Genomic DNA, 25982 nt, shown 5'->3' on the forward strand with positions numbered 1-25982 from the left:
ACACACACACACACCCCTCTGCCTCTACAACCTTTCAAAGAGTATTGCAGAAAGGCCAGAGTTTTGTGGGAGGGAAGCTCTGGGAAGCAGAGCTCCATGCAATCTCCCAGGGTCTCTAGCCTGATTTCATAGACAACACTTTAGCAGAATTGAAAATGGAACAGATTGCAGGAAGGCGTAGGTTTCCAGAGATACAGAACAAGTGACAGAAAGTACATCAATCAACACTCTCAGAACTCAGGCGAGGCTGGAAACAATTGGTAGTCACACTCAGTTTCCCAGTGGAATCTTGGGCAACTCAATTAACCTCTTTCTGCCACATTCTCATCACATGCAAATTGAGTAAAATATCCTACCTCGTGCAGATTGTATAGGGATTTGCTAATAAATGTGAGTAGACAGCTATATGCATGATACCTAATAAATAATATGTTAACAAGCATAAAATCATGGGGCTACAAGGGACTGAAGAGGTCAATCCTATCTTCTCACATCTGACCATAATTAGGCCATTCCTGAGGGATTAGATTCTAATCCATTTGAAATGATGCCTACATTAAGCAACCCTCAAAAAAAAAAAAAAAACCTCCTTTTTGCCAAAGGTAGTGTCTTGAATTTAAGATACCCCAACTCTGCAGCATTAGTATGCCATCCTCCTCCACCCACACAGAAGAGACCGACACCTGCATTGCCTCTACTAAGCAGCTGTGACCTTCACAGTGTCATGCAGTGACATTCATAACCTGATAGCAAAGATATTTAACTCGGGCTGCCTTGTATTCCCAGGGGCTTCTGGGACCACAGAGTCTGAGCAATGAATGCCAATCTGGGTCAGGAGAACAGTGATCCACCCACACCCCACATCAAGACCCTAGTTTCTGCCTCTCTGAGAGCAAGTGACCACCCCTTACAAGAGCAGAGCCTATAGATTGAGATTCACACCTTTTGGGAATGGGAAATTTGAATTTACCAGGCACTTTTATATACCTACTATCTTGATCCTGACCCAAAGGAATAAAAGCCTTTGTAGAAGGAATTTGATTGTGAAGACTCACTGAAACTCAAGCGAATGGCCTACATCTGTTTTCCAATTTCTCAAATTTCTGACTATCTCAGGCTGTACTCTATGGCTGGTATCTTTTGAACTGATTAAAATCCAGCATTTCTGTGGGACGATATACTCTGGTGTGAAACTGAAGCCACGGTAATTACTAGGCTCGTATGATACAAAATTATATCTGCAGCATGCTTGCAGTTGTATCACAAAAAATAAGCACTCAAATCTGTGAAAAGGAAAAAAAATACTTGGAGATATTACAGCAAAGTGGTGAATGCAGGATTAGGTGGTGGGCAAATTGTCCTTCTACTTCTCACATTCAAACTTTCCTTTAGTGAATATATACTGCATTTCAATGAAATTTATATACCAATACTCTTTTTTTCCAGATTTAACTTGAGGGTTACATCACTCCAGTACAAGGAAGGTAGCACCTGTCTAGTACAGAAAGAGAGCACCACCCCTCATCACCTGAATTTCACCTAGATGGAAACTGAATGAAATGAGCTAGGATATCAAATTTCTGTGGTTGATATACCAAGTGAATGGAAGGAAAAGCTGTTAAATTTTAATGTTAATCCAGATTTTTCCCTGGAGGGAACAATTCCTATTTAGAGTAGCAAATTTTAAAAAAAAAAAAGATAAGAAGCAGAATTTTCTAATGTGCTCCGGGTCTTCCTTAACTACCTCATACAGACTCTGAAAAAAATTTCTCTTTGGATCTTCTAAGCACACGATTATGAATGGTGAAGGTCTACTGAAGAGTGGGAGGACAGTGGAGCCCCCCCTTTGCATGCTGGACCCCTGCATCAGCCACAAACACCCTGGAACCTTCTTATGAGAAAAGACACACCATCTATTGCTTAATCCACCAGGAAAAATTATATTCCATCATCTGTAAAGAAACAGATGGGCCTGGAAAAAAAGTTATGCTAAGTAAAACAAATCGGACCCAGAGACACAAAGAATGCACGTGTTCTCTCATATGTAGAAGTTAGCTCTAATTTATAAATATATATGTAAGCTTATACAGTAAAAGTTAACTCTAATTTATAAATACATATGTAAGCTTATACAGAGTCATATGCACATGTACACAAATGCATTAACTAAAGAATGGTGCATGCAGGGAGAATTCCAATGATGGAACTATTTTGAACAACACACAGGCTAACAAAATGAACATCAGGATGTCGGTACCTGAGGGGATGAAGAGGATAGAAAGGGTGTGGTTAAGCGAGGCTGGGGGGAAATGGGTAGGTAGAGGAAGAGAGATAGGGTAGGAGAATTCAGTCATAGCAGTCAATGTACATATATTAAAATGCAACTAGGAAAATGGAGGGGATGGGTAGGATTGGGAGAAATGAGGGAGAATGATGTAAGGGGTGACATTTATCAAGATGTATCCTGTTCATAAGTTGACATGTTGAATTGAAACTTCTTGGTACAACTAAAGATAACATATAGAATAGTAATGATAATAACAATAATAATAATTGAGATTTTCCAACAAGCTCCTTAGCATCTTCTCTCATCAAAGCATACTCACGTTCACACAGTCCAGTGCTCTCCAGGTAGAACCGGGCTTTACACTGGGACAGACAATCGCCAGAGGGTATGTCTGCCCCAGCATGCTGCTCCACCTGCAATGCTGCCTCTGGCTTCCTACATGTGGTACAGTGAGAGGGCTCAGGACCCACACAAGTCTGGCAGGAGGCATGACAAGCTGAGGGATAAAATACAGAAAGCAATCCAAAGATCAAACACATGTTGAAACCAACAGGAGATCCTCTTACGTCAAAACTGCTTAGAAAAGTTTGCCAGATGTGTGCTGTCAAGAGTCTGATTTTTCTATTTTATTCCAAAACGCACAGTATTCTGATCGTGTTTGTGAGTGGAAAAGTGAAGGTCAAGCAAGGAATCTTATCTCTCAGGTCCTGTGAGAGTTAGGCAGGCTGGACCACAACCAAACACAGTGAACTATACACCACTGACTTTGCTCTCCAGAGAACTACCTTCACTGAATGATGATTTGACATATCTCCTTGGCTGGGGATTTTCAGATGTATTTGTATGAAGGCCATTAGTGTATCTCTTACAACATCAGCTTTTGTTACTATCTGTTATGTTCACCCATCATTCGCTGTGAAGACATCAAGGAAACAGATTCCTCTTAGAATTTGTTTGGGGGAAAGATTGACATTCCAGGTAAGAAAGAATCTTTTTCTTTTCTTTCTTTTTTTTTGGTGTCAGCCCTACAGCTTGAACTCAGGGCCTACCCAGTTTTCCTAAACTTTTTTGCTTCTCATTTGCTTTAGGTAACTAATTAGGGATAAAGAATCCCAAGGACTTCCCCACCTGTGCTGTCTTTAAACTGTAATCCTCACATGTCAGCCTTTTAAGTAGCTAGGATTACAGGCGTGAGCCATAAGCACTGTACTAGAAGAGTTCTCTTTTGAGTAGCAATGACTATTTCACAGTCTATTATAGTATTTTGTTTTCCTTGGTAACAGATGCAAATCAAAACCAAATACTGTCATCAAACCAGTCCAGGCCCACATTTTGATACAATTAATTCTCCTGTTTTCCAAAAGATTTTTAAAATTTTCTCTTACAAAGTATTTATTCCAGGACTAGAAGCATTGCTCAGGTAGTAGAGTACTTTTTGATAAGCACAAAGTCCTGAAGAAACTTCACTGAAGCTCTAATATTCTAAACAGTTTTCTTGTAACTACTCTTTGATATGCTATGTACAAAGAAATCTCAATTAATTTCACTTAATTAAAGCATCAAGGTGTTTGCCCTGATATTCTACTTTGAAAAGACTCAAACACTGTTATCCTCCTCTTTCTCACATGGAGTACAGAGCTTTGGCAGTTTAAGATCTTCCATTTTATTCAGTTTAGAAACAATATTAGTCGCTCCCAGTTTGCTTTCAGCATCATTAACAAAAAAGTTCTTCAGGGAAAATCAAACCAAAGATTGGGAAAACATGAACAGTGCTTGGAAAGTAGAGAAAGTAGAAAATAAGAGTTCTGCTTTAATCTTAGGAAAGGAAATGATACTCCCAAAAAGAATGGGCAGAAAAATCCTGAAATTTTGAATATTTTCATACAGGATGATTTTGTATTCAGAATATTCCTTCACAAAATTAATGCAACGAAAAATGCATGTACAGTTGTCCCTTGATTGTAGATAATCAGGTCTCCTCTACGAGATGCATAAAGTTTGCATACAACCCACATACATTCTCTTGTATATTTAAATCACCTCTGGATTAATTATTTTATCTAGTGCAACACCCATGTTAACACATCACATGCGTGGATTCAGCATAGTATTTAGTAGGTAGTCAGTTCAAGTTTTGCTCTTGTTGGAAATTTCTGTAGTATTTTACATTCTCTACTTCCCCTCCCCTTGGTATTGAGATTTGAGCTCCAGGTTTTGTGCATGCCAAGTAGAAAGTCTACTTCCTGGTCATGTCCCATTCTTTTATTGTTCTGATTATTTCTAAGATCTTGCTTTTCCCCTCTCAATTCCTACACCCTACCAGCCTAGACAACCCTCCTCCTATTTCTACTTCCTTCTATATTGTAATAATTGGCCTGTGCTACCACACGCAGCTTCTTTTGAGATGAGAGTTTTTGAACTTTCCTGGCCTCAAACTGAGATGCTCTTGATATCAATGTTTTGAGTCACTAGGTATAAGCCATTGGCAACTGGAGTTTTATAAATATTTTTGATCTTCAGTTAGTTGAATCCATGGATTTTGAGCCCAAAGATACCGACACAGATATCCATACATATGGCTAACTGTCATGTGTACATAGCCATTAAAGACAGACCCACTAGGGAAAAAGTCTGCACTGAGAAAGAAGCAACATTATTGTAAAAATATCAATCTATGTCCTTGATATAGGACAATCCCTCAAGAAGGACAATGAGAGTAACACTACCTTTGCAAACTCCATGGTGAGAATAGAAACCTTCTCCACAGCTGGGCAGACAGTAACCTTCATGCAGAACCTGGGGATGGGTGCAGGCTGTACAGTGGGAGACTGCCGGTCCAGAACAGCTGGCACATGAGTTGTGACAAACTGAGAAAACAGTGAGGGGAATTAAGTACAGAGCTCATTTCCTGGCTGGCTTCTATGGCACTGTAAAGATCTCAAGGCATTATTATCATCAAAGAAAAGATGAGTCATGAGCAGTTGTGCTTCCAGAATTGCCTACGTTACCTCTCATCTACCTCTTATCCACATTGTCCTACCAGGCCACCTTTGAATAAACAGTGAGTGACCAGATGGATCATAATTTAGGATACTTCTGTCATTGACATTCTAGGGTTCTAAGAATGACATTACTATAAAAAAGGTATCTGACTATTCCACAAGCCAATGTCAGGGATGCATATTCCCTGTTTGGCCCTGTGTGCCCACTGGGATCTCTTTGAATCTAAAGGACTCAGATGAAGGAGGAAGGATCTAGAGGACAGTGGTCAGGAGCTAGTGGAATAAAGGAGATATAGAATGAGAACTGGGAGGAATAGGGTTGAATTGGAAGTGATAAACAATGTTGACAAAGGAGGTTGGTTGATAAGGAGAGATGGGTCCATATACTTAACTCTAATAGCCCCTAAACAGAAGGGATGAACTCTCTTGTGTGTATTTCAGAAGAACAACCACGGTGGTTCTATCATCACAGAAGTGACATTTACAAGTTCAGTGATGGTTTAGAAGCATACAGGGCTAGATGCCAAATATGTTCTTGACATTTCAAATGGACCAAATGATCTCCAACGATGATTGAAAAGTGTAAACCCTTCATTCAGTCACGTGAGTAATTGGGAATCGACCCATAGAACTCTCATTCCTGTAACACCAACTCACAAAGCAAATATACATAGGTTCTATCATAAAAAGTACCTCTTTTGAAGTAGCACTTTCCCACTACACATACACAAATTCTCAGTTGAGAAGCATATAGCACAAGTGGCATCTAACACCTACACAATGTTTTAGTTTATTTATTTATTACTTTTAAATAGTTGAACAAAGAGGTTTCATTTTAAACTATGTCACCCCTTTTAGTATTTTCCATCTGTCCTTATTCCATCCATTCACTGAGTTTTGATGATGATGATGATGATGATGATGATGATGCACCCCTTACCTTTGCATCGGCCAGTGGCACCAGCATAGAACCCTCTAGGGCATTCAGAAATGCATTTACCATCATGCAACAAGGTATTCTCAGTACAGGTGAGACATCTGGAGCTACTGGGGCCACAACTTTTACAAGATTGGTCACAAGCTAAAGGGGAAGAAAACCCAAAAGAGAAAGACAACAGTGAGAACAGAATTTGTGAATCCCATGCTTCACCATGTTCGCAGCTGGACTCAATAAAGCAATCAATGGCTACCTCTGTCTATCCTACAGACTTCTGACTCCTCCCTTTCCAATTTCAAAGAACTCTGTGCTCTCTGTTTACACAGAAAGAACTGAGAAATTATTAATTGAGCTAAAAATAATGAATACTCTCAGGCACACCCACCAGCATATCCAATTTAATGTGGGATTTAAGATTAAAATAGCCTTACAGGTGAGGCTGTCAGATTTATCAAATAAAAGCACTAGCTATTCAGTTTAATTTAAATTTCTGATAAATAATGGATAATTTTAGTTAAAGTATGTTCCAATTATCCTTTGTTCAATCCATTTAAAGAGAAAATTCAGAAATTCAAGGTTTGACTAAGCACAATTATACTACATACAATTTAGTAAAACCATTTAATTTCATATACACTTCCAGGATATAGTCATTCACTTATTGGTTTACCTTACCTCCAAAAATCTTATGTGCTCAATGGTATAAACACAAAAATCAAATTAACTTCATTTTTAGTTTTAAGTAGCCTATTAACCCAATAGAAAGAAAAGAAGTAATAGTAGAAATGTCAAAATTGTTATCCAGATCAGTCTGTACAAGCATAATATATAGTCATATATTTTATATACAATACATAAACCTACATGATTTACATGTATAGAAAGTAAAAGGCAAAAAAAATCAATAAAGAACTCAGAGAAAGAACTACTGGCTCAGTGTCTTAAAAAGTACGCCAGACATGAGAAAGGGTATCAATGTTTATAAGTAATACACCTTCTACCTGGTGAACATAATGTAACCCTTCTATTAATTACAATAAAAATATATGAAAAAAAGTAAGCCAGACCAGCCCACATTGACTGGAATGTTGTCCAGGATGAAACACTGAAGTAAGCCAGGGAACAGAACCTAGGAAGAGGCTAGATTGTAAAGGAAACCGTTCTTCTTGAGTTACAGAAATGGAAAGCACTAGATATGGAACACCCATGGCAATTATTTGATTTGTAGGTTCTCATCTTATGGAAGTCATTCCCACTTGATACCTGAAATTCAAATCAACTGGACACTATCAAGATTCTCATCTTTTGAATTCTTTGCAAGCTCCAACAGTTTTAATCAGACTAGAAACATCGCTGAATTTGTAATAAGAATGATCACTTTGACTTTTTCCTGGAAAGTAATTTGCAGGAAGAAGAAGATCTGGGGGCCCAGCTGGAACAGCCATGTTCAGGGAACAGGATGATTAGGGGTTGAATCAAGGAGAGGGAAGAGACAATGCATGTGAGAGTGGACAAATAGAAATGCTTTCCAGGAGTCTGTCTTAGACATCTCATAGAATGTAAGAAGGAGAGCAGCCTGGAGATTCTCATAAGTACAGTTTGGGGTAGGTATTGACCAGTAAGTTGATGGATTAATAGTTCTGGAGTTGAGGAGACAGATTTAAAGGGCATCACATGTTAGTATGTGTTAAGGCAAGGAATTAGCTGTTTCATTCTGTGAAAGTGTTCTAGATAAGAGATCCAAGGAACAATAATACACTTATTAAAAACAAGGGAAGAAAAGAAAAAGTCAAATTGATCAAGAGGAATGATCTAATGGTAGAAGACAAAATATGAGCACCACGGCTAAAGAACAAGGGAGGAAGGAATTTCAAGAAATGTGTCATTAGCTGCAGAGAGGATGGATAACATTGAAAAGCTTCCACTACACTTAGAGATTGGTTTTTGAGTGCGCTGTGCCATACATTTCAGCAGTTTCACTAGACAAGGAAAAAGGAGTTGATAACTTCAACTGTTCTAAAGAATTCTGGCTAGGAATAAAAGACAGGGGCAGGAATAATGAAAAGGGAAAGAGGCGATTTGTCACTTGAATACTTTTTAAATTCAAGGTAAGTACTAGGGCTGGAAAATATATTTGTAAGAAAAATTTTAATTGTATTTTATTGTTGGGGTGATGTAAAGAGGGGTTACATTTACATTTGTCAGGTAGTGGATGTATTACTTCTTGAACACTGATACTCCTTCCCATTTAAAAAAAAATTTTGAATGATTATTAAGAGAATACCTAGGTGAGTGCCAGTGGCTCACACTGTGGTCCTATAAAGTATGTCAGTTGGAAAATCATAGTTTCACCGCTAGGCAAAACAGAATAAAAAATAGAGCTGGGAGCATGGCTTATGTGGTAAAGCACCAGCCAAGCAAGTATGACGTCCTGAGTTTAAACCCCAGTGTTGCCAAACAAAAGAAACACATTAGTAAAAAGGGGATGTACATTCAAACTACAGATGGGTAGATTTGCCTTGGACAGAGCAGAGGGACTCCACGGGTGACAGTGGGAGGAGGAGGAAGGGGAGAGGGAATTGCTGCCAGTGTGTGACTGCCTCTACCTCAACTGCACTGGCTAACTTCCTAAAAACAAACGACATATTCTTAACACGAATGAGGTTCGGCATTTCAGGACTAGAGAATTACTGTGATTTACTCTGAGTGAGGAAGAGAAATAAAGAAAAAAGGAAAGAAAGCAAGCAAATAAACAAAGGAAGCATAGTGAAGATGTGTTGTACTTTTTTTCTCATTTTTTCATATATTTTTATTGTAATTAATAGAAGAGTAAAATTATATTCACCAGATAGAAGGTGTATTAATTCACATACATTGGTACCCTTTCTCATGTCTTGGTCCCCATTTCCCTTCCCCTCACCCCAGCCCCTCATCTTGTTTTCCCCCTTCCCTCTCCAATTTCAAATAAGATGTGTTGTACTTTTTTTTTTTTGCTAGTCCTGGGCTTGAGCTCAGGGCCTGAACATGGTCCTTGGATTTTCTCAAGTGATACCACTTGAGAGCTCTACCACTTGAACCACAGCATCATTTCTGGCTTTTTCTATGTATATATGGTACCAAGGGATTGGACCCGGGCCTTCGTGCAAGCTAGACAAGCACTCTACCACTAGGCCAAACTTCAGGCCCCTGTGTTGTACTTTACAAGTGACACGAAATTGTTTTTTTTTCTAACTATTTAACTGTGATTTTTTAAAGTAAGAAAAAGAATAAGAAAGGAAGAGAGTGGCAAAAAGAGGGAAGGAAATATGAATCAAGGTAGAGAAGTGAGGATGAGAGAAACAAAAACACAGAGAGAGAACAACAGCAAACAGAAACCCTTTAACTCATTTATTATGTTAGCTAGTGTCAGAAAAGCCCTTCATCATAGCACAAGTCCTTGAAATAATGTGATTTTTCCCTTGCATTACCCCGCCCTTTATACCTACTATTTTTAAAATCCAAAACATGTTCTACTCATAGAAGTGGTTACTGTAAGTTCTTGTGGGGGGTGAGGGCAGTCTTGACTTGCTTGGCTGAATTCATCTCAGGATATGACTTTGAGGTTTCATCAAGTATGGGCTGGTTAGTTATAAATCATTAAACCAACACCAGCCAATCTTTATCTTGAATAGCACTAATCTGAACTGGAAATAAGTCACCATTATCAGCAGCTGGCATCTTAATTAACATTCTGATACCAATCACTATTGTTTTAGAAAACATTATAGAAATTGTTCTGAAGTCATCCGATAAAAAGCTTAGAGAACTTGGACAGGATTATGAAAGGTGTAAGCTCTGATTTTCTTTACTAGAAGATGCAGCGGTCAAGGCCAATGGTAGCAAAGCACACGGCAAGAGTGTAGGTACTACTTGTTGACTGATGATGACTTTGGCTCACAGTCATCTATCATCCTTCCTCCTGTCTGCAAGTTTTCCTTGTGATATTTTTAATATGAGACAGATCACACTTCGGAGGTACATGCTCTTCCTCTGAGCCATCTGTTCATTGAAGTCTTTGTTTTTCAATTCTTCCAGTCTGCAAGGAGCTCTGGCTTCCTTCGTTCAACCTCAGAACCCCACCATCAGCAGTTCCTCACCCATCAGAGCCCAGGCTCACACTACCTCTCTCCTTTTAAATATACTTCGTTTCCAAAAGAAGTTGCCTCTTAATCCAGATAAGGGTAAATCAGCCACAGGTCCGAGTCACCATCCCTCTGTCAGGGACAATACCTAACCTCCTTGAGGACATAAAGTATAAACCCTTGTAGGCCTCTGGACTAGTACGGACTTGACATCTGTCAACCTATCAAAAACTACTTCTGGCATAACTAGGCCAGACAGTGATGCTGATAAAGGGCAGACATTCTCAAACTAATGACAGCCTGGCCTTTCTTTCCTGATTTGCTCCCAAATCTACACAAGCCATGAGTGAATTATTCGCATTAAGTGAGACAATCATCTCCTCTACAGTTATTGGCTATATTAAGGAAAATGAAGACCATAACTCAAGGAGCTTTTCTAGGCTGCACATTCTCATTGATTTTCTGGAATTAGTGATGAAGGAATGTCATCATGGACTTTATGATACGTAGAACCACTGTACCCTTTCAGTCAGGAGGACACCACCTGTTTGCCTAGTCATGTCGATAGGGAGAGTCAGTGCAGCTAAAGATGCTAAGAAAGGCAAGGAAGAAGAGGGAAAGAAAGAAAGAAAAGAAAAGAGAAAATGAGAGTACGAAGGAAAAGGGGAGGAGGCAAAGACACATAAGGCAGAATCGCATCATAGGACGTGGTAGAATGATTCAGGGATAGTACATTTAGTACCAGGAAATCTAACCTTGAATCTCACTCTAGTGGGAGCTGAGATACATTTTTGTTTTTACCCTCTCAGTTCCTACATCTGGAAAGTAAGAATGGTAATAACTATATCTTACCAGATTGCTGGGAAAATTAAACCCCAACCATGTTCTAAGTGCTTTGCACATACCAAATTCTCTCAACAGCCTTCTGACTTGGGTATGTATTAGTTTCCTATTGCTGCTGTAACAAATTGCCACGCACCCTTTGGCTTAAAAATGACAGCAATTTAGTATCTAGAAATAGGAAGTCTAAAATCAAGTGTCACTGGACTGCATTCCCCTCTGGAAATTCCAGAGGAAAATGCATTCTGTTTGTCTTTTCTAGATTGTGAAGTCTCCCTTGTATCACATGGTCACTCATACTCTGCTGCCACCTTTCTATGAGAACCTTTGTCATAGGGTTCCCCCAATACTCCAGGGCTAGATTCCCACCTCAAGAAAGTGAACCCATTCCTGCAAAGTACTATTGACCATCTAAAATAACATGTTTTCAGGGTATGGGGATTAAAAACATAGGCATTCTTGTGGTCACTATTCTGTATACTGTGGGATAGGCATCTTTGAGATCATTACTTTTTGCGTCATGGAGTTGTTATAATTCCCATTTTACAAGTGTGACACTGATGTCAGGGAAACTGGAACTAAATGTGGGTCTGTCCACCATTGCTGTAAGAGTCTCTGTCCCTTCTATATTAGGAATACAGTCTGGTGCTGATGAGATCTGGGATTTGGGGAAATCTAGGTCTGGGTGAGAGCCCTTCCATCTCCACATAGCTGGTTTTGAACAGGCAGAACCTGTCTTCATCTGTTGGATGAGGCTGGAATGAACACCCTTGGCCAAAAGTGTTCCTAAAGTAAATGCAAGGACTAAAGCTAATGTCAGCAGCCAATGCATATTCATTCAATAAAGAACATATTGTTGTTATGATTCAGTACAAAGAATGATGAAACTGAATGAAAGTGAAAAATAAGAAAAGATGTTTTGGCATTCCAAACGTATACTTACCAACACAAGTTCCCTGCTTGTTGTAGAAGCCATCACCACAGGTGCTCTCACAGCTGCCTTCTCTCAGTACTTGCAGGGGATCTCTACAGGCCAGGCATTGCTTCTCTGTGGGCCCCCAGCAGCCTGCACAAGACTCATGACAGACTGCAAGCAAATGTCAAAATCAGTGCCACACCTACAGAAGCCAATACTGCCTATCATTTGCTTTTCAAAGGTTTTAAAATTGATCAGAGGGACAGGGAGTTTGGCCTAGTGGTAAAGTGTTTGCCTGGTATGCACCAAGACACAGGTTCCTTGCTTCCTGAACTGATATGCACCTATGTCTACTTCAGAAAAGAGCAACCTCTACTGAGAAACAAAATCTGAAAGTATCTCTGATGGTCTGATGATACATCAGTACATTTTTGTTAAGAGACGTTGAACAAGGAATGGATGGTTTTGAAGGAATAGGAGTCACAGGAAAAGATATCACACATTTCTAGGCAAAGATGAAGTGTCTAATGGAATCAGATGGCCCTCCATTTTATAGATGAGTCCATCCTTACATTTTGTAATATCACACCAAGTGTCAACAGACTAACAACTCCCATAACAACACCATTATAACTGAGGATCAATGCAATTTACTGCTGCCTTTGCTTACACCTTTCAAGACTTGGTACTAGTTGATACTATCTATGGTATGGCTCTTTCCTTCCCCAACTCCACTTTCAAGCACTTCTATTATCCACAACTCCCTCCCTCACAACTCTTCTCTCTACCCCTCTCCTTAACATGTGGCCCACATGTGTATTTCAAAGACTCAAAAGGCTTGTTTTTCTCTAGTACTTTCAGTTTCTAACTAGAGGTTCCTTCTAAATCAGAGCTTTTCCCTTAAGACTCAAACACTGTCTTCTCATTCAGCATTTGAATTTTTTTTTTTTGCCAGTCCTGGGCTTGGGCTCAGGGCCTGAGCACTGTCCCTGGATTTTTCTCAAGGCTAGGGCTCTACCACTTGGGCCACAGCACCACTCTGGCTTTTTGCTATGTATGTGGTACCGAGGAATCAAACCCAGGTCTTCGTGCATGCTAGGCAAGCACTCTACCACTAGGCCAAACTCCCGGCCCAGCATTTGAATTTTTTAAAATTATTATTCACTCTCATTCCTCACCTAAGCACCTTTGCAAAGAGAGGCCTGCCTATCTTAAAAGAGTTCAATAATTTCAGATTTGGCTAGCTGTGTGTCTAACTAACTCAGCTTGTATTTAATACATTGTAAATTGTAAAGTTTGCTTCACAACCTATTTTGCAGAAGCACTGGTTCTGATCAAAACTGTTAAGGGAATGAACGCATTTCCTCCTTGTAAGTGATTTGGTAATCTTACCTTAGCAATTTAATTAAGTATTTCTTGGGAAATAGAAGAAGAACAAAAAAAACTACCTACATCACAAACTTTGAGGTCCAATCCCCTTCTCTCCATACTAAATTACACAGAAATGTCTTCATTTCCAACAAATCTAAAGGTAATTACGTATTGTGTTAAGTGCCAAGAAGACAGTGACAGGGATAACTGCAGTAGGGATGGTGGATCCCACTTTAGAGCTAAAACATGAGAAGCAACAGGCCAAGAGGAACATCAGAGAACAACTCAGGCCACACTCTCCAGAGGGTGGGACATGCAGGTGTTCAGCAAACAGTAGTCTGCCCTTATGGCTGAAACTGCTAGAGTCCTGGGAGGCACAGAGACCCTATTGCACAGGCAATAACCTGACCCACCTTGACCTTGGAGCTCATGGAATAGAATTCAGATTTTTATCCTGATTTCAGTGTGAAGTAATGAATGGGCTTAAACAAGGTTGACATGTGATTTCAAAACTCTCTCTTGCTGCCATTCAGAGGGGTTTAAAAATATGCATGTCAAACCATTTTGAAGTCTACTGAATGGTCTAGTTGAGAAAGGATGAAAGCTTGGACTAGTGGGATGAGAAGGAGAGCTGGAGGAACGTTTTCTTAATTACTATTTCCTATTCATTATTATAGACTATTTGTTAGCACTGCACAATCACACTAGTCTGTATTTTACAAATATCTCTTAAGTAATTTCATTTAAGTAATTTCATTTATACCCAGTCCCTTTATTTATATTTTATAATAGCTCATCTTTAGACTGAGCTAGTATTATATTATAACTAAAAATGTGGAGGCAAGGGTTATACCAGCAATACATTCTATTCTTAACACGTGAAATATTTCACTCATTAATTCACCTACTCTGGATTTCATGCTATAGCTGTCACTTGAAATGTCTCTCCCTGAAATGTCTTTGTTTCATTCAACTCTGAGTTGATCAATAGTTGCTACCTAATCAACCAACCAAACACAAGGCTCAATCTCATTTCTAAGATCAGGTAGATCTATAAACCTTCAACAGAAACAGCTACTATATGCCAGATGCTACAACAGTCTATAGGGTTTTCCCACCTAGCCACTGGTAAGTCATGTTATCTGAGGTCTGCTACAGGATTCCTGACACCCCTCCCCATCACCTGAGCATCCTAGAGCATGGTATAATCATCCTAGGGGGGAACTGCCTAAGAGAATGAAGAATGCAACAGCAGGCAAAAAAGACCCGAGACTAGATCCCCAGGGTAAGTAGTTCAGTGGACCTCATTCTGTAGAATTATTTTAAGCAGGACAGTGAAATAAATCAGTTTTGATTCTGGCAGTGGGGAGAAAACAGAGTGATTAGCTCCAAACATCTGCAGAGGATAAAGTGCAGGGGAAAAAAATGGAAGTCTCATACTCTTCAGTCAGCGACTAGAAAAGTATGTAGATATACTGAGTCAACGTACATTTTAGCAGGCTAAAAATCTAGCACATAAAACTTCTAATTTATCTGAATCTGTGCCATACTGCTTGTTAAATAGTGTTTATATCAACTTCACCACTGGGATTCATATCAGATGGACAGTCTCCATCTGCAGACTTAAGGATGGCATTCAGAACCCTCACAAATTGCTCTCTATGTAACTTTCAAGCTCTGTCTTCCATCTCTGTTACATCCCCTGTGTATATGAATCCTTAGGGATGCCAGAAGCCTGGTCATTGACTGATTCCTACCCAGGATTCTTACAAGGGAGCAAAATACTTCTGCTTCTGCCCTTTACCTTCACAATCCTGCCTATACTTCAGTGGCCCCTAAGTTAGCCTTACCTCTGTGATGGTTTGCAGAACTATATGAACTATCTTCTTTCTCGTATGTTCTCACAGCATTTTGTGTGCGCCTTTCTCATAGTGTATATTCCGTTATGCTGTTGTATACTTCACTATAGTTCCATCCCTTCAATGGAATGTCATTCCTTCTCCAACAGGGACAGTGCTTTATTTGTCTTAAGCCACAACTAGCCACATTGATACTTAGTAATCAGTGCTCAATAAATGAACAGTAAGGTTTTTTTTTATTTGTTATGGGAAACTTATCCTATTATTTCCCTTCTTCATGGAAACAACTAACCATTAGGTTAAAGTCTTAAGATGTGACTGGATAGATAAATGTGAGGCTATGAAAGTTACTTTAGGCCAGGTACTAGTGGTTCACACCCATAATCCTAGCTATTTGAGAGGTAAGATCAGGAGGATAAGTTTGAGGCCAGCCCAAGGAGAAAAGCTGTAAGACTTCACTTCAGTGAAAGAAGATAGGCACGATAGCATGTACTGGTCATTCCAGCTATTGTACAAAGTGAAAAATAGGAGGCTCATGGTCCAAGTGCATGCCCAGGCAGAAAGTGAGACCTTAGTTCAAAAATAAGCAGTGCAAAAATAAAAAGAATTGGCAATGTGATAGAGTGCTTGTTTCACAAGCGTGAGACTTTGAGTTCAAACCCCAGGACTGCAAAAGAAAAAAAGGGGGGGAGAACAAAAAAAAAACCCAAAACCAAAGAACTTACTTTAAAAATACTTTAGTCCAGACTGCATGTGGTGATAGTTACACATTCAGCTGGTCTTCTACTTGCCCTTTTCTTTTTTGTATATTGGACAGAGGGCATGTTTCGTAGCCAGACATCATGACAAAGGGAATTTGATGTCAACAGATTACACCGAGCTGTCATTCCTCAGCATGGCATACTCCCACTGTGTTCAGCAACAGATTTCTAATTTCTACACAGAACATATGCTACTGTAGATTATCTCTTCTTGCAGGCTTATTTTACATGTGGCTTTTATACCATTTGGGTTTTATGAGAAGTAAAAAGGTCACTCTCTAACAATTTACCCTAATGTCTTTTAGTGATACATTTCAGATCACTCAGCATTTGAACTACATATTGTAAAAACTGTGGCAATAAATTTGTAAAAAGCTGAAAGAGGGAAAGCTGCTTCTTATCTTCCTGTGGTAGACAATTTATTGGGTAAAGCCTTGGACTCTTCTGGAGCACAAGGCATGTGTTGACTTGTAAAGCAATTCATTTCAAAAATGAAAACGAACAGATTACATTTCCCTTGTCAGCTCTATATCAAAACCTGACTCTAAAAATAAGATACTTTGTCTGTACTTGTTAATTTAGAAATAGAAGGTTGTTCAGTTTGTTTGTTTTAAACCTATACTTCTCTTAAAACAAAATGTAATCCTTCATTATAGAAATATTAAAAGCAGGTCCCAAAGAAAACTCCTTACTCTCCAGGAAATCTTTCCAGACTCCAGGAAGGAGTCAGATGTGCATGGCCTTGCAATTCAGATCCAACTATCCACTGAAGAAAGAGGAGGGGTCTCAGCGGCCTTTGCCATGACCTCCTGAAGTAAGTGTCGAGAATTCAGACAAAGCATTAGTAGGTAAGCTCAGATCATCAGTGAAACTACATTCAGACACCAACTGCCACCAGGCTTGGATTAACAACTATCCAACACCAGCCCTAATACAGCCAAAAAAAGTGTCATTACACATCTACCAAACAGAGAAAATGCTGTGTGTGATTGTACCAGTGTTATAGGGAGCCCAGGAAAATCTTGCCTCCACCAATGTCAAAAGCAGAATCTATTTAAATGTAGTCATGAAGCATGACAAGAGACAGAAGACTAGAAAGAGTTGGAAAGGCGGCTCACTTTGCTCACACTGCTGCAAGAGCAGTAATGGAGCCCTGAGGGGTTATGCCAACAGTTACACAAAGAAATCCAGCCTTCTTCATAGGCTTCTGTCTCTCACTTCTCTTGAAATCCCTACCAAGCAACCAGAACCCCTTGGAAAGACATTACAATAGTTTTGAGATATTCTGATGTCTGGAAAACTGCTCCATAGCCCCATAAGGGCAAGACTGGTTGCCAAGAAGCTCAAATGCCATCCTCGATCATTTTTCTGCTCCCTAGCAGGCTGGCTTCTGCCTTCTATCAGCTTCCCTCTACCAGTAGAAAACCTGTAAGTAGATGGCATGTGGAAAAAGTAAAAACACATGGAAAAAGGTTTTAGTTCTCAAAATAGCCATATAAATGCAAACAAAACAGGTAAGCAATACCACAAATACTATAGATTCAATGTACACATAGCAACATATATGTACATGAGATACTGATTACTGAGAAAAAACAAAATATCCATCAAGTAATTTTCTAGATATTAACATGCAAACAAAACAGTAAAAGCACACACATACAGTAAATTGTATGTTACATAAATGGGAAGCTGGGGAACAAGACAAGCGGAAACAGGGCATGAGAAGGAAAGCAATGGGCAGATAGGCTGAAAGATAGCTCAGCCACAGAACACCCCGACCCAGATCAGGCCAGGGATGAAAATTAGCCCTCAACTGACAAGAATAACCATCTCAACCTACTTCATAGGACTCTTAAAAGTAAGAAAAAGAAAAGAAGCTAAACAAAATACCATTTGCGAGAGCCATATTCCAAAACTAACTGTCCTTCCTCCTATGGACAAAGCTAGTGGAAGGCAGGTATTCCCGGGACTGCTGAGAAGACTTACATTAACACAAGTTTTTGCATTTTTATTTGGGGCCTGTGTGAAGTTTGAAGTCAGACCTTAGATACTCTCTCTGGGCTTCTTTTGCTCAAGGCTAACATTCCACCACTTGAGCCACAATTCCACTTCTGGATTATTCTGAGTAGTTTATTGGAGGTTAAGAGTCTCGTAGACTTTCCTGTGAGGGCTGGCTTTGAACTTTCATCCTGAGATCTCATACTACTGAGTTGCTAGGATTACAGGCATGAGACACCAGTGCCTGGCTTATACAATAGCTTTTGAACCAGATACTGTAGAAGGGTAAGTAATAAGATGGGAAAGCAGTGTGATTTTACTTTGGAAAAAATAAATGTATGCATGTTCAGACACACAGAAAAATGTTCATAAATTAGAAAGTCAGACACCAAAATACCAACAGAAGTGAGTAGAGAGAGTTTTAGTTAGAGATTTTTAGCTGACATCATATTTCACCTTACATTTTATTGCCTTCATCAAATTACTTCTTGGAATAAACATGAGTTCTATTGATTGGAGAAGGGGAAGGATTTACCAAAGGGGGAGAATCTGTCCCCACCCCTAAAGCACATATGAAGTAAACAGCTAATTCATCTATTAACCAAAGCATGGCCAGAGCTAAATGATTTACTGATGTTGGGAAACATATTTGCAATTTTAGCAGTGTCTTCAAGTTGACAAAGGGCTTAAAGCAAAGGAAGAATTTTCCCCCATTGATGGAGGCTTTGGCAGATCCCCATAGAGAGATTTTACTAGCAGGCTGGCTTTTCATTGGTTCATAAATCAGACAATAAAGGCAAACTTTCAGCTTGCCAGGGACATTCTTCAAGTTATCCCTTCTATCTCTCTCATTCCACTACATTCCTAAGTCCACAACCTTGTCCACTCCAGTGGCTGGCAAATATAGCTGAACTTCTTACCTTCCATTCATGCTTTGAGACCACTGGTGACCCATACTGCTGGGCCTTTCTGAGATCTTCCTTAGCCCATCACCCCAACCTCTGTTCACTGAAGACTGGACTTCTCTAGCACTGCCTGTCAATGGAATGTGAAATCCAAAGGAAGGATTCCCAACCAAAGAGAAGCCTTTGACTGGGACAGTTCTCAGACTTGCTGGCTGCACCTGCCCAACTGCTCAGATCTTAGAAGTGATAACAGGGAGGTTCTGTGAGCTCTGTGGGCAGCCTGGCAAGAGAGGATGGGGGAAGCAGAGACAGAGCTGAAGAAGGGAATTGGGGGAGCAAGAAAAGGAATGATTCCGTACAGTCAAGCTGAAATAACAGACCCTTAGAAACTGGGCAGAAAGCCAGATGACTTGTCACTAGTTTGTAATCCATAGCTGAAATATTTGGAGTTCCGATTTGTCTGAAAGAATGGGATCTGTCTGGAAGATAAACTCCCTTGAATTTGTGGCAGGTTTTTTCCACTGGTATGTGATACTTTCGTTCTACCATTTGTTGTTGGCATATACAATACAAGTCTATAAGTAGCCTGGAGCACTGCCAGACACAGCCAAGTCTCCTATAAAAGCACAGGTCCAAGGAAAACCAGAACCAGGTGCCTTCTCTCTCATTTATCTTGCCCTGGAATATGCAAAGACAAAGGAGACTGAAAATGCCACTGCTATAATGCTGGATCTAGTTTATCTAAGAACCTTCCATGCTAAAAAAAAAAAAAAAGAATCTTCCTTTTGATATGGCTTAAAACAGTCCTTGGATTCTACGCAAATTCCAAAGATAGGTGAAGCTTCATCCCTCTAACACTGATAAAGCACTCAACTATCTTAAAGATAAAAGACCTAGAGAGGGAGCTGGGAGTTTGGCCTAGTGGTAGAGTGCTTGCCTAGCATGCACGAAGACCTGGGTTTGATTCCTCGGTACCACATACATAGAAAAAAAGCTGGAAGTGGTGCTGAGGCTCAAGAGCTCTAGCCTTGAGAAAGTCCAAGGATAGTGCTTGGGCCTTGAGCTTAAGCCCAGGACTGGCAAAAAAAAAAAAAAGACCTAAAGGAAAAAAAGAGTGCGGAGTGGGGAAATATAGACATTCTTTAATTTTCCTGAGGCCAGACCTAGCCAGAACTTGCTGAGGAGGAGTAAATAAATAGAAGACAGGTCACCTGAAAGCCAAAGCCTGGGCATGCCTGCACATTCCTGTCCTCCTCTCCATGCAATGACACACATTGCTTTAAACTACAAAGTATCCCAAAATGTCTCTTTTGTGCCTGTATGTATGAAATTCACAAGGATAAGACCTAGGTCTGCCTCAGCCAGCAGTCAATTGCTAGTCCTCTTGACTTCATCGCATGGAGGCTAACAAATTCCCATACAATAATGATCTGAAACCATCTTATTAACTCACTGAGAAGGTGAGTTACTTAACCAACAGAAATTGTTTAGTTAGGTTGCTCTGTACCCTTATCTGTATTCTGGATGCATGGAAACAACAGAGTACATGAAAGAAGGTATGTTACAGAAACACAAGGGCAGAAATACATACATATATATATATATAATAAATTATATAAATATAAACATATAAATATATTTATAAGTATTTATAAAATATCTATATATCATTTATATATATTTATAAATGTGTGTGTGTGTGTGTGTGTGTGTGTGTGTGTGTGTGTGTATTTGGCAGTACTAGAGTTTGAACTCATGGCCTTCCCCTTCCTAGGGAGATGTTGTACAATTAGAGAGAGTCATGTTCCTAGTCCTGTTTTCTTGTTATTTTTTTCAAGTAGAGTCTCCTGCTTTCTATGAGAGGCTGGCTTTGAACAGCATTCTTCCAACTCTTCTGCATAGACACAAGTATAGAAGTACACTGCCATACTGGGTCCTAAGAGGGTTTTGGTTTTGTTGTTGTTGTTGTTGTTGTTTTGTTTTGCTGAACATTGGAGGACAGCAGTTTGGTTAAGTGCCTTTGCCAACTGGTCTACCAAGGGAAAAGCCATACTAGGTTAAGACGGGGGATAAGAATTTTATGTCAAGGCCCATAAACTCTTCAGTGATCTACAATCTGTTACCAGAAACCCAAATTTCACTTCTTCCAATATCTGGTTCTATAGCCAAAATAGTTTAAGCAAATAATCAATGTTAGAAGTGCCTCTGCTCAAACTTCAACTTAAAATCTCAACTAAATTAATCTCATTCACAGGTTTTATTGTCAGAAAAATTTCCCTTAAATATAGGCTAATGCTGGCTAAAACCCAAATCATTGCAGAATCTCATTTAATCTGAATATGTAAAGAAAAAGATTTTAGCTTATTGTAAGGAATATGGCAAGCTGTTCTGTATATTATATTTACTTCTTTGTGACATATAAAAGTATATTTCATTTTAAATAGACACTAAGGAACAAAACTGATAATGCAAGCCATTTGGTTTTCATTTCCATAGGTTGAAAAATAAAGGCTCAAGTGGTAAAGCTCTAGCCTTGAGACTTAATCCTCTTCCAAAGGTTTTACCTCCCTCTCTCTCTCTCCCCTCTCTCTCTCTCTCTCTCCTTCCCTCCCCACCTCTCTCTCTGCCAGTCCTGGGGTTTCAACTCAGGGCATGAGCACTGTACTTGAGCCTATGTGCTTAAGGCTAGTGTTCTACCACTTGAGCCACAGCACCACTTCCAACTTTTTCTGTATATGTGGTACCAAGGACTTGAACCCAGGGCCTTGTGCATGCTAGGCAAGCACTTTTCTACTAGGCCAAACTCCTGGCCCTCACATGCTTCTCTTCATATTGCAATTTAAACGAAGTTCACTTAATATTCTTGCATGATGCATGCTGTTGGTTGTTTTCGTTTTTCTTTTTATGGTTCTTATATCTATGACCTCTGAGCACTGTTCAATTGCCCCACCAGAGTGGAACAAAGATCGATCAAAAAGAGGGACAACATGGTGGGGAGGAATTTTTTCAGGACTTGGAATTTTCCATCTGACTCACATTCTGATTTAATACCACAATTTCTAAGATGAGGCAATGGAAACACCATCCTGGCAGAGAGACGGTGGGTACCCAAGAGTCATGCATGAAGGTGCCAGAGGATGAGTTTACATGAGTGGACATGGAGAATCAAGGAGCACACATGCATAATTACCAGGTGGCAGGTGGGCTTTTCCCTATTAAAATGAGTCAGAACAGGACAGGGAGCAAAACAAAAAAAAAGCAGGTCATTGTAGGATATAAGTAGAAGTATAGTCCTACTACCTGTGGTATATGGAGTTAATAAGGGTCAGACATGTGGGGCAAGAAGGGATGTTGAACCACATGTAGCTGATGGCAAAGGAAACCTTTGAGATAAGGATGCCAAGAGCCAGAACTGAAAAGCAAAGCTTGGCACTGACAAGGTGATTATTCTGTGACCCTATGTGCTAGAGAGAAGAGGCAATTTACATATTGCTTGTCTCTAATTAGTGTTGTCACAAAAAGCTAGAAAATGATCAGATCATCACTCTCCAAAATTAGGAAAAGCAGAGGCAATGGAGCAGGGATTTGTACGGGCACATAGTGTAGTCCATTACATTATTTAGCTTAACCAACAATAAGATTGCTTTGTGTGCACAGGTTTCTGCACAGATGTGTGTATGTGAATATAGTCAAACTCAAAAGGAAAGGTAAATAAATGATAAGGGTCCTTAAAGATGAGTTTCTCTGGCGGGTCTTAGTATCTTATTCTCATCCCCTCACTCCCTTTTCCCCCCATCATTTGTGTTTGTGTGTGTGCGCATGTGCACGTGTGTGTACCAGTACTTTGCCTAGAACCCAGGGCTTAGATATTAGCTTTTTTCCTCAATGCTGGCACTCTACCACTTCTGGCTTTTGACAGTTAATTGGAGGTAAGAGTCTCATGCACTTTCCTGCCTGTGCTGACTTTAAACATCAATACTCAGATGTCAGCCTCAGCAGCTAGGATTATAGGCATGAGGCACCAGCACCTCACTCCTCAGTGTTTTCTTTTATTCCCACTGGTTTACCTGTGAGAACACTTTTGTTGAAGAGCCATGTTTATATGCTACTTGATTCTGTTTCTTATTTTTTTATTCTACCTTATATTTAACATTACTAGTAAGCATGACTATGAAACTGGTGATTTAATTAGTTTTCTTGCTATAATGTCCACTTTCTTCGGGTTTTGATGGGTCAATAGAGAACTATCCCAGTCATAGTATAAATGACCCTGCCAAAAGAAATCAATTCAGAAAACCTTGTTGCTAACATAAAAGGGCAGGCCCCCTTTTGAAAAGTTTAGCACGTATTGGAAGACTAAGGGCTGACTGACAGACTTCCAAGGTCAACAAAAAGGGTCCAAATACAAGTAAACAACAATGCTGAGAAAGTTTATTTGCAAAGATGATTTGAGTAGTTCCAGTATCTAAATGATAGATGGAGTTTGATCACATATCTAGCTTTAATTTTTAAGATCATTCTGTCTCTCCCCACCTCCTCTTCTCTCACGCCTCTTGCTTTGTGTCTTGGCTCCTTATTTTATGCATAAAAATGCAACCAGCCTGAACTAAAGCAAATTGGTTTAATTCCCTAGAGGGAACACGAACAAATTTTCCCAGCAACTCTCTACTAGACACATTTGTGTGGGGGTATGTGAATAGAATGTGAAGCAGGCTGCCACGTAAGCCAGTAATCCAATGAAACATTACCCATTGCAAAATCCTCTAAAATAACATTAGCATCACCAGTTAAAACCTTGGGCATGGGAGAAGGAAAAGGGCTAAAGCAGAGGAGAAGAAATATAATGTGCACGTGGAAAAAGTATGTTGTAGGAGGTGGAGATGGGATACAAGAAAGACAACTGTCTAGGAGGAATTAATTTACTTCTAAGGGAAATCTGTCACAGAGTGCTGGTAGGTGGTCTCTCTGATGGGGTAGAATAAAGAAATACAAAATACATTCAATAATTTCATCAAATTGAAATTTCAGCAGTTTACCTAAATTGCCCAATCATTAGACACTTACAAAAGTGTTTATATTTGCCTGTGCCAAGTCTGACTCAAACAATGGGTAAATAGAATACCATATGCTGTTAATATTAAAGTTTTTATTCTTTTTATCTTTTATGGTAGAGACCTCTTAGAAACACTGGTCGATCAAGAACTATCCAGGAAGAACATGTCCATTCAATCCTTCATTCATTCAATCAAATAATCCTGTATTTGCTCAACAAACATTGAACACTTTGTGCAGACCTTGCTGCTTGGGAAGTAGACTCAGAGGAAGAAAGATCAACTTCCAAGAAACTTTCTAAGGGGAAAATCAGAACCTTTCCTAGCTTCCATATATAACATGGCTGGCTACCTAGCAGGCCCTTCAGTCCTCATGTCTCTATGGGCATAAACAGTATCTTTAAGCTCCTTCCACAATTCTGTGGGCTCTAATTCTGTCTGAGCTGGAACACAGGGCCCCAGCAGCCAGTCACCTCTTCATGGCCCAGAGCCTGGGAGCGTCTTTGGCTCACACAAATGATGAAAACCAGGTGCCGAATCTTTTGAACACCTTTCTCTCTAAATGTTTTTCCTAAGAAGCTGACAAAGGCTATGAGAGATGAGTAAAACCAGCTGCCTGTCAGACCAGCTCATCTGTCAGTGCTTCCCATAGATCTGCTGTACTCCCACTTGGCTAGACAGAAGGGACTGCAGTTCCCTGGCATGACAGCTCAGACCATTCCCTGGCCACCCGCTTTTCAGATTGGCCTCAAATTACCACACCTCTGCCCTTGGGTTCCTAGGACATCTAATTATCCTTCCTCCTAAAGACAAGCTTCTTTTTCTTCTCTTTGTCTTTTGTTCACCCTACTTCTGCATTAAAAAATTCTTTGCACACTTCTTTCTTATGTTTATGATTATAATCATTATTGAAAAATTGGTCAAGCATAAACAAATTAAATTAAACTATGACCATTCCCACCTCTAGAGACTGTGAGGATAGTAAGAATTTAAGCTAGATGTAAATTAAAAACATAAAATTAAAAATATAAAAGTGCATATACAAATCTCTTAATTGCACAGATACTAGAGTAAAGAAATAAAGTTACTAGAATATGGAAACAAGAGGTTTATCTCAGTAATTGTTCTTCTCAATGTACTATGTTATTTCTTTTCTCTTTTTTACCCTTATAGTTAATCTCATGTGATTACTGTATCTGACTTTGTTACCTAGTATATTGCATATATTTGTTTATTTGAAATAGGGAAGGGAAGGGGGAAAATAAGATGATTGGGGGGGTTGGAGGAGGGAAATGGAGACAAAAAACATGAGAAGGAGTATCAATGTGTGAGAAGTAATGTATCTGCTACCTGACAAATGTAACTGTAATCCCTCTGTACATTACCCAACAATAAAATTTAAAAAAAAAGAAAGAGAAACATGTCATTTCTCTCATCTACTGCAGCTTTTTTTTAAATTTCAGCAGGAATCTTTATTCAGTTGCTTCTTGACATCTTATCTAGTTAGTTCTCATAACAAAATATTCAAGACTAGGTAGCTGAATAAATGGAAAAGTCTAGTTGGCCTACGATTCTGTTGGCTTCACAGATCCAAGCTGCATAATACCAGTATACAGGCAAGGAACTCTTAGCTGATCACAACATGGAAAAGAAGCAGAAAGGGAATTGACCCCTTGCATGTGGGATGGCCTTGTTTGGTTGCAACCTGTTTCTGCAGGACTACTCTAGTTTTGAGAGTCCCAGAACTCCTCAGAGACACCCTTAGTCCACTCATGATACTAATAATCTTCCACTCAGGCCCTCCGCTTTAAACGTTCCACCAACAGTGCAGAAACCCTGGAGGGCAGATCACCTCCACAGCAAAATACTGATACTTGGCAATGTGCTCACAGCACCCAGACGCTCCAGATTTCCTGATACGAGGGAGCAGG

General features: G+C 39.6%; 1 protein-coding gene across 1 annotated transcript in view; it reads right to left on the reverse strand.

Annotated features, from left to right (window-relative positions):
• Window positions 1-25982, reverse strand: part of Fras1 (Fraser extracellular matrix complex subunit 1) — a 272346-nt gene that overhangs the window by 205817 nt on the left and 40547 nt on the right. Inside the window, exons 14-17 of the mRNA XM_090343975.1 lie at window positions 12131-12274; window positions 6230-6370; window positions 5014-5154; window positions 2607-2783 (exon numbers count right to left, since the gene is read on the reverse strand). Coding sequence (XP_090200101.1) covers window positions 2607-2783; window positions 5014-5154; window positions 6230-6370; window positions 12131-12274 — 603 coding nt within the window. The remainder of the gene's footprint in view (window positions 1-2606; window positions 2784-5013; window positions 5155-6229; window positions 6371-12130; window positions 12275-25982) is intronic.

The sequence above is a fragment of the Megascapheus bottae genome, chromosome 13, assembly GCF_031878675.1.
Source record: "Megascapheus bottae isolate mThoBot1 chromosome 13, mThoBot2.hap1, whole genome shotgun sequence".
In the NCBI taxonomy this organism is placed as follows: domain Eukaryota; kingdom Metazoa; phylum Chordata; class Mammalia; order Rodentia; family Geomyidae; genus Megascapheus; species Megascapheus bottae.